The sequence below is a fragment of the Asparagus officinalis genome, chromosome 1 (genome assembly GCF_001876935.1).
Source record: "Asparagus officinalis chromosome 1, Aspof.V1, whole genome shotgun sequence".
Taxonomy (NCBI): Eukaryota; Viridiplantae; Streptophyta; class Magnoliopsida; order Asparagales; family Asparagaceae; genus Asparagus; species Asparagus officinalis.
In genome coordinates this window covers 81391942-81401684 of record NC_033794.1, presented here as the reverse complement: position 1 = coordinate 81401684, position 9743 = coordinate 81391942, and the positions used below count along the sequence as shown (strand labels likewise).

Here is a 9743-nt window from a genome sequence, read left to right as displayed (position 1 = left end):
TAAATAGCATATGTAGTTAGTTATATTAGTTAGTTTCTGCATGCACTGACAAAAAATTCATTGGGGGGTTGTTTATCACATCTTAAATTATCTTAAGAAGTCTCCAAGTCAGGGACTTTTGTTTCATCCATCTCTCTCTCTATCTCTATCTCTCTGTGTGTGTGTGTGAATTTGTGACGCTGATTACGCTGGCTCAGTAGGTGATCATCATTCTACCACTGGTTACTTTGTCTTTTTCAGTGGTTATTTTACCTCTTTGAAAAGCAAGAAGCAGACTATAGTTGCTTCTTCAAGTGTTGAGGTTGAGTATTACTCCATTGCTCACCTAGTAATAGAGATTTTATGGTTTTGATATTTTCTATCTCATTTGGGATTTCCTATATCCTCAACACTCCATTGCATTGTGATAATCAAGCAGCAATTTACATCTCTAATAATCCAGTGTTTTATGCGTGAATAAAACACATTGAAGTTGATTGTTACTTTATACGTGATGAGATTCGCAAGATGGTAGTGTCACTTGCTCATGTTCCCTCGAGTTCTGAGTGGCTGATACTGCTAAAATTATTCTACTCTTTTTGGGATATGTTGGGCTTTGCTAATCTCTACACTCAAGCTTGAGGGAAAATATTAGAAGATATGTTAAGAATATTCTCATCCCTATCTCCATGATTGTGGAGGCGTACGTTAATTATGGATGATTGACAGAGCTAATATAGCAATAAACAAATAATACATAATTGATGTACTTGATCAGGATTCTTAGGGATACAATTAGCTTACTTGTATAAATTTCTTTTGGTGTATATAAACACATCACAATATCACATGTACATGAATCAATATCAATGAAATGGTTCTTAAATCCTCTTATATTTCTTCTCTTTTAACATCAACAAACTCTACTAAAATTAATTCACTTAATTAACAAAATACAACTTGTTTCCATCTCAAAATATTTTTCAACTCGTAGTAATAAAATTGAACAAGTAATTTCAAGAGACAAAATTTATTCTTTAATCTAATGAAGAAGACTAACTTATTGTAACATATTAATTAAAAATTCCACAATCCGGAATAAGAAGATTCGAACCACTCTTTACACAAAAGATACTGAAGTTATACACACCATAATAGTAATTCCATCGTCATACACACCATAATAGCAATTCCATCCACAATGAACTGAAGAAATAAGATCAAATAGAGGTAGGAACACACTCATAAAAAGGAATATTCCTATGTTGAATCACCCAACAATCATCAGTATCAGCAGTGCACGGGTCAAAAACCTTATCATCATCAGAAATAGGCAAACCTTGTTTCAGTAGACCCATTCGCCGAGAACACAAAACTTGCTCAGAAACCACAGGATGTCGTACTGCCTGAAACTCTTGCAGAGCCTTAGCCAAATTCTCTGGCCCCCACTTCTTGATGCAGAGGCCTAAGACTTCTGCATCGAGGATCGACATGTTAGTGCTTCTTGATGCATGGGGAGTTGTTGGATGACCAGCATCTCCTACCTGTTGGTAGTTGGAAAAAGATTTCTCTAATTTGAGTGTAAGATCATATTAAATAATATATATAATATAATTAATATATATATATATATATATATCATATATATTAATATAATGAAAGTAGTTTGGTAACCAGCACAAAAAATTTTTGTGCTTGGTAGTTAGGTTGTCCTCATATCCTAACCACTCATCAAAATGTGACATAATCATCAATGCACTCCCCACCCATATGAATATGATCCCCCAATTTGAATGATGAGGAAATATGACACCTCATACTAAGCAAAAATGTGCTGTAATATAGTATAATAAATCATAGATATTATATATAATATAGTATATAATATAAAAGATTAAATGCGGTGCCTATGTCAAAGAGAGGGATTTTCCTCCTTGAAAATGATGTGCAACAACCCGCATCATGGAATAAAAGTATGAGAGTAATACACATGTGGGATTGTGCCATAATACTTCAAGAAAAATCACCTCCTAATGACAAGATCACATATTCTATACCAGATGGGATTGTGCCACATATTTTCAAGAAGGAAATCTCCTCTTAGACAAGGATGCCCATTTTTATCTCTCTCATCTACTCTCTCATCCATCTCTCTCCTCTTTCTAATAAATATATAATAATATATAATATATATATATAATAGTATATTTATAAATTATATAGATATATATATATGAGATAAATGGGATCCTTGTCCATAAAGGAGGGGAATTTCCCTCACTTGACAGCCTCTAAAATTACATATTGGGCAAGACATTATGATGATCCCCTCGTGTGAACGGACTCTACATATTCAAAACCCCAAAACACAGCCAAGTTTGGGGTGGAATCCGTCGTCGCTTTGACCCTACACAGTCGAGGCCATGTGAAAAGTTTATTCTCAAAAACTTAAAATTGATACGAGTGGAATTGAAGGGTCAAACGACACGGGTTCACCCAAACTTGGTGTGTGAGATTTAGAATAAATCGAGATGCAGTTCAACGGAGCGGATCATCCACAATGGGCGCGCAATCATAGTGATTTTAGAGGCGTCAAGTAGGAGGAAATCCCCTCCTATGACCGAAGGATACGCTATTTAATCTATATATATATAATATAATATATATATATATATATATATATATATATATATAATAATATATTGTAACGATCCGTAGAGAGTCCAAATAAAAGAAAGGGGTAAATTTTCAAAAAAAAGGTAAATTGTGGATAGATCCCCTACAGTTCTATTGTTGCTCTATTGTTGCAGAGAGCCCCCACCCCCAAACTATCGCCCAATTGCTTGTAGACAACCTGAATGTATTTTTTTTAACATTTTTACCCTCGGAAGGTCTATTTCTCAAAGAAATTAATTTTCTCTTTCCTTGAAGGTATAAGAGTATAGAAAGTTCACCCGGGGGTCTATTTACAACAATAGAACTAAAAGATTCTATACACAATTGGGCGATAGTATAAGGGGTTTATCTCACCCAATAAAGTATAACGAAATTTGGGGGTTTTGCACAAAACTCTCATAGGCTTTTCTCATAGAGGAAACTACCACGTCTAATGGCAGTTAAGTTTTGACAATTTTGCCCTTATGCATTTTATATTTCTTCTACAGTATCATCTTCCCTTCTCCTATTTTCAAGGGTATAGTTAGAACATTTATCCAAGGTGTTAACACAGTGAGAAATAATTTTCAATAGTTTGTGATATTTTTTCTAGTGTTAATTGCAAATAGACGCACTGTAATATCATTGTTTGAACTTACTATCCCTCCAGTTATTACTGACAGACCTCTTGAGGGAAACTTTTTTACTCCTTTACCCCCAGAGAAAGAGCAAATTGTTTTTGACAAATAGTCCCCAAAGGGTAAACGAGTTGAAAAGCTTCACTCCGGGAGTAAATAGGCAAACACATAACTAGAGGGTACTAAGTTCAAAACAGCGATACTACAGGGAATCTATCCACAGTTCTACGATTTTGAGATTTCATGTTAGTTTTCTCCAATAAAAAAAGTTGGAGAATCCCCCCCACCCTTAAAACACCCACCAAAAAAAAGAAAAAGCTCACCCCCCAATAAAAAAAAGTACAGGAAGTTTAGTGAAATTTACTCTAAAAGAGGAAACTCTCCTGAAAAAGGAAATAAGGTAGGGGAAATGTATGAGAAGGAAAATTGTTATATTTAGCAATACCAACACTACGTTGTCCCAGCATAGTTGTGGTGGAGGATCGCTATCGTAGATCACATTGATGAAAGGCTCCTTGGTTTCTTTCATGAGCATAGCTAATTCTGGGTTCCATATTTTGTTGGCCTCTTTGTGCATAGCATTGATCATGTCGTTGCTCACCTTTTGGGTCACCGAGCTTCCCTGTATAGACAATTAAAACATTTTGCTAAGAATTCATGCATCAAAGTGAAGAGGAAACAACGAGGTTCAGAAAATTGGAGACGAAACAATTTGAAAGTTGCGCGGTCCACCGTAGCTGGCGCGGCGATTGCCACGGACGTGCACAAGGAACAGGAAAGTCTCTGGACTTTTGGCTGTCGCCTGCGTCGACTGGCACGGCGGTCGACCGTGAGACCATGTAAGTGTTTTTTGGGTTCTGTCGTTGGCCACGGTCAACCGCGACTAGCACAGCGGTCGACCGCAGATCGGATCTGGGCCTGGGTTTGGTTTCATATTCTGTTTGGGATTTGGTGTTTGGTATTAATACCAACACATTTTAGGGTTTCTTTGGCTTTGATTGGGAATTGTTTTGGGAATATTGGAGCACAGAAAAGAGAGATCTTTCTGAGCTATTTGTTAGGGTTATTGTTTGAGAGATTGAGAGCTTTGTTGGTGAGATTAGTTGATTGGTTTGAGTGATCTTGTAATCTCAGTTTGTACTCTCCTTTTCTATTAGTGAAAACACATCCCCTTCTTGCCCCGTGGACGTAGGCAACTTGCCGAACCACGTTAAAATTGGTTATTTGTGTTTGCGCCGTTATTTTGATTGTGTTTGGCCTTCTCACGGCGTTAGTTTGATTTGATTTCTCGAAGCACATCGGTTAGGTTTTAGCTTCCGCCGCGCACAACGCAAAGTTTATAACAGTGTATTGTGATGTTACCAAACCCGTATTCATAAAATCACTTGCCTCCTAAATTAAGCAATCTAATCATTCAATTTCTTAAAATTACCGGCGCTTCAATGTAGAAGTAATTCTTAAACATCTACAGGTGAGTATGTTGTACTCACAGATAACAAATTTGATTTTCCAAATATATGTTACTTAAGTGTCCAGTGCATGAAGTACTTGAGCTCGCACACTTTTTTCTAGAAACATAAATGGCTAATATACGATGTTTCAAATTGGAAAAGCAAAGATAATATTGCAAATGTACAAGGTTTTGATTAAAAGGGATAGTACATACCTCCCTATTTGGTTCAGGTGCATCAAAATACCAAATCCAGTTGAGCCTTTTCTTTCTAAGTTCAAAAAGCACGCAATGGTTTCCATTTGCATAATCAAAATATAGACAATTTCCAAGTTCTGGATAGGCCTTTTTTATGCCAAGAATGACGTCTGATCTTTCATCTTCTTCGAAATCAAATACACCTCTCCATGCTGAGTACCCCGAGTACCTTAAAATGTATAAAATAAAATAAAAATACGCTGGAAAAGTGCAGTAAGAAATAGTCCTCATAATCGGGACATATAAAAACTAAGGTATAAATTATCATCTTCACAGGTGCCAAATAATCATTTCACCAAAAGCTAGCCAAGACATAATACCTCACTTTCATCATAGGCACCTAGGCATCTAAATATACATACGTACACATGCATACACAATTAAACTTGTAAAGCTCTGTATCTGAACAGAACTTTTTTTTGAAAATAGAAATTCTAGACATATGTTACTTGCTCTCTCCATACAAGGGTAGAAACAAATCCTTTCATCATGAAATCTCAATTTTACTCGAGTAATATACTAACCTCAGTTTATGATCAGGAATAAAATTATGCCGTATCATTGACAGGGAACCATCTGCTGCTACCAATAAATCTGCCACCACTTCCTTGATCTCATTAGTTTGCAGAACTTCAAGTTTGACCACAACGGAAGCCTTGTCATTAGAAATGCATAAAGAAAGAAAGCGATGACCCCACAGAACTGTGTCTGGCATTAGTGCTTTGTATATGACAGAGTGAAGGTCAGTCCAGTGAGCACATCTATAAGTGAAATTATCGTCTCTTAGTAATAAGCGACTTGTCTTCTTTTCTTTATCAACTGCCTGATGCTGTAAAGTGAACAGGAAGCACATAGAAATATTATGGTTTTATCATACATTCTTTACAATTACCTCCAAAATTTAATGAGACATAGAAGAAACTATATGTTTGCTAAAAGAATAAGAGAAAATCTTATTACTGGTAAAATCTACAGTAATCTGAATGCAATGGAAGTGGTGAAAATTGTTTGATACACATTGTTGTTTCAGGATAAGTAATCCAGAGCTTATGAGAACATTGAGCTGGGTAAAGTGTAGCTATTTACAACCATTCATATAACTTGAAGAGTTTAAAATAAAAAAAGGAGTTCTCAATAAGTTATTAATGGTATTTGTCACAACTAAGAGCATGTTTGGGAACTGTGGATTATAACCTACTCGGATTATAATCCACAAATGGGATATAATTTAAGTCGATCATAATCTAGAGCGTTTGGTAAATTTAGTGGATTGTAATCCTCAATTGTAGAGTGTTTGGCAAATGGATGGATTATAATCCATCATTATATTATCAAAATGACTAAAAAGGACATGGGGTTGGAGCTGAGTTATTAAATGAGGCATTGAATTTTGTGAAATTACTAGGGGTATAATTATATTTAACTTGGTCAAACATCATGGCCTATAATCCACCAAAAAATAAGTTAAGGTATCCTAGCTTATTTTCTGGTGAATTATAAAACAAAATAAGCCACTTGCCAAACACCTCAAAGTGATTTATAAGCCACTTTGACTATTTGCCAAACATGCTCTAATTGTATATCACGTGTAGTTTCATCTCACTTTAGCCAACGGAAGTGTGACTTGAAATCAGGTTCTATATGGATGCAAACTGCATATCCGACACATTTGAGATTTGACAGTGACGCTCTAGACTTCAAACATTAACACAGACCCTAAACAATTCAACAAAAACATGACATCCCGACAACGCAGTACGTCAGAGTTAAAAAGACCAACAAAAAATGGAATAAAATGAGTTTCGTTTAAAGAACCTACATGCAAACAGGATGTCTCTAAAGCCCCGATGGGAACAAAGAAATCTCAACCACCCAAGTGGCTTGCAGAGGTTTGGCTAAAATTCTAAATCATAATCTGATAACATTCGCGTTCAATACTGAATTTGAAGTAAGTGGTGAAGTAAGTGGCTGACTGGCTGGCCAGAAGAAAAATAAATAGGACAAGGCTAGGGAAGGATAGTGCACCAATTCAATAGTGAGAGGCAAAGTGATATCATGCAGGATGCTTGGATCCCCCAACCACCGGTTAATCACCTCCCTTGCCTGGGGCTCAAGGCTGAGCCCTGCACCTGTTGGGCTGCCACTCGGCGGAGATATAGATTTCTCGATCACAGTTACTTCCCACCCCGTGCTGATCAGAGCATGGGCACATGATAAGCCTGCTATGCTTCCTCCCACTATGATTGCCTTAGGTGTTTTCTTCTTCTCTGCCTCCATTAAGGTTAATCCAGCAAAGGGAAGACCATAATTGCAGAAAGTCTATATAAATTGATGTGTAGACGGCATTGTCTTATTATTTGTACTCTTCTATCATTGTTATCATGTGACAACCTAATGAGACGGAAAAAGAGAAGTGCCATGTATACTTGCATTATTTATAATAGGATAGGATTACAATGTCCGCAGGTTTGTCTTCAATATAAATTTTTAGTTAGTTTGGTGGTAAATACTTCAAGAAACAACAAAGCTAACACTTGTAAACTTTTGATCAGTGAACAGAAGGTTATTTACCTAATGATTCGTGCAATTGGCTCCAAAATTTTGGAGCCGATTGCACGAATCTTTAGGTAAATAACCTTCTGTTCACTGATTCAATATAGATCAGTTTTGGTCTACAACCCAGTCCTAGATCTACCAGATTCAACTGCTATACTACGGTCGTCTGTGCTATCATAAACCTACAAGTTATTTGCCCTTTAAGTACCCTAGAGTTTATTCCATCTCACTTTGGTACCCAAAAGTTTTATTCCCAAAAAAATCCCGAAGTTTTACCTACTTTTTTATGTTGACACTCCTAAGCATTCCTTGCCCCCAAAAAAACCCAAGTTCAATAAAATTTAACTTTGCCCAAACTCTAACAAAAGTAAACTTTGGTACCCAAACTTTAACAAAAATTTGAAGTATGCATACAAAATTATGTTTTGTTGAACTTTGGGGCAACTTTTTGGGGACGAACAACTTTGGGGTATCAAAGTTAAAAATAAGGTAAACTTTGTGGTAGTTAGTGCGATTAACCCTAAATCTAGAAATAAACATTACAGATATATGCAGGTGCTTATTATCTACAATATTAACTTACAAGAGCTGTAAATACAATTTGAATTTTTGATCTATCAATTTCAACAAAAAATTTATATCAATGTTATCATAACTCGCAGACAATAATGACAATGGGCGTACCACTAGCTGCTCAATACAGAACAATGCCAGGTAAAATAGACTCAACAAGTAGAAGGAACACTCTCGAAGAAAGGCATATTTCTTTGCCAAAGCTGCAAAGATTCCTCTAGAGTGGCTGTCATTGGATCAAAATCCTTTTGATCTTCAACAATCAAACCTTGTTTTATCCGTCCTAATTTACGAGCATGCAAAACTTGCTTTGAAACAACTGGAAGCCTGATGGACTGGAATTCCTCAAGAGCTGACCCCAAGTTCTCTAAACCCCACTTACCCAGACATTTCCCAAGAATTCCAGCATCAAGAATGGACATGTTAGTGCTTTTCAAGCCATGAGGAGTTGTAGGATGTGCTGCATCTCCAACCAATACCACATTATCCCAATAAAGTTTGGGTAAAGGATCGCTATCGTATATTATATTGATGAAAGGTTCCTCTGTTTCTTTCATCAGCTTGGCTAATTCGGGAATCCAAACCTTCTCTGCCTCTTCATGCATCTTGCTAATCATTTCATCAGACACTTTCATAGTCACTGAGCTTCCCTGCAACACAATTTAATAAGTTCTAAAGTTTAAGAAAAAGATAGAATTGTGTTTACTTAGTAGAAACATTATTCAAACAAAGACAAGAGGACGTTGAAAATATAGGCATATCACCTTTTGTTCGGGTTCAGGTCCATTGACGTACCAAATCCAATTGAGCCTATTGTCTTTGAGCTCATAGAGTACACAGTGTGTTTTATGTGCCAGATCAAAGTACAAACAATCTCCAAGTTCTGGATAGGCTTTGTACATCCCAGTTATAGTTTCTGAACTTTTTTTACATGAAAAATCAAGCACCCCTCTCCAAGCTGTGTAGCCTGCATACCTGTAACATCAAGGAAAAACAAAGAAAGAAATGTCAGAAGAGGATTATAATACATTAATTACGTCAAAGTTTAATGACAGACCTCAGTTTGAAATCAGGAAGGAAACTTCGACGAATTGACGATAAGCACCCGTCAGCAGCAACCAGCAAATCGCCAACAATTTCAACAACTTCAGCAGTTTGGGTAACTCTGGCTTTAATCATAACTGAAGACTCGTCAGAAGAAGTTTTGAAAGAGAGGAATTGGAGACCCCACAATAAAGTTTCAGGTGGCAGAGAATTATATAGAATCGAGTGGAGATCTGCCCAATGAGCTGCTCTGAAATTGAAATTTTCATCCCTGACTAGCGTCCGAATAAGCTTCTTTTCACTGTCTACTGCCCGATTCTGCATACAAAATTGTTCATTTTATTAGTCCATACATCTTTTCACAATACATGTTCTGTTTTTCAAGAATAGGTAAATCCATTTTTTGTTCCGTCTATGTCTCGAGCCTTGTCCCCTCCAATTTTACACCCCTATTAATCTCTCCCCAATCATTTAATTTCGGTTGATTTCTTGACATGTTTAAATTCTTATAAAGTAGAAAGTTTAGCACATTAAGCATATATTCTGTTCAGTGTAGATAGTTTTGGTAACTCCATTGCGTCATCCCATGT

The 9743-nt window shown here is 36.4% G+C and overlaps 2 protein-coding genes across 3 annotated transcripts in view; both read right to left on the bottom strand.

Annotated features, from left to right (window-relative positions):
- Positions 1079-7288, bottom strand: LOC109842969 (6-hydroxynicotinate 3-monooxygenase-like). Of its 2 annotated transcripts, XM_020411890.1 has the most exons (5): positions 7006-7288; positions 5505-5809; positions 4939-5149; positions 3718-3894; positions 1079-1523 (listed from the first exon to the last, which is right to left on the bottom strand). In XM_020411890.1, exons 1-5 carry the CDS (start codon positions 7255-7257, stop codon positions 1200-1202), a joined length of 1269 nt encoding a protein of 422 aa, XP_020267479.1. In that variant the 5' UTR covers positions 7258-7288; the 3' UTR covers positions 1079-1199. The 2 variants fall into 2 exon arrangements, with proteins under 2 accessions (XP_020267479.1, XP_020267485.1); XM_020411896.1 differs by lacking the exon at positions 3718-3894.
- Positions 8070-9743, bottom strand: part of LOC109826653 (6-hydroxynicotinate 3-monooxygenase-like) — a 12237-nt gene continuing 10563 nt past the window's right edge. Inside the window, exons 2-4 of the mRNA XM_020393676.1 lie at positions 9167-9471; positions 8874-9084; positions 8070-8759 (exon numbers count right to left, since the gene is read on the bottom strand). Coding sequence (XP_020249265.1) covers positions 8262-8759; positions 8874-9084; positions 9167-9471 — 1014 coding nt within the window. The 3' untranslated portion in view covers positions 8070-8261. The remainder of the gene's footprint in view (positions 8760-8873; positions 9085-9166; positions 9472-9743) is intronic.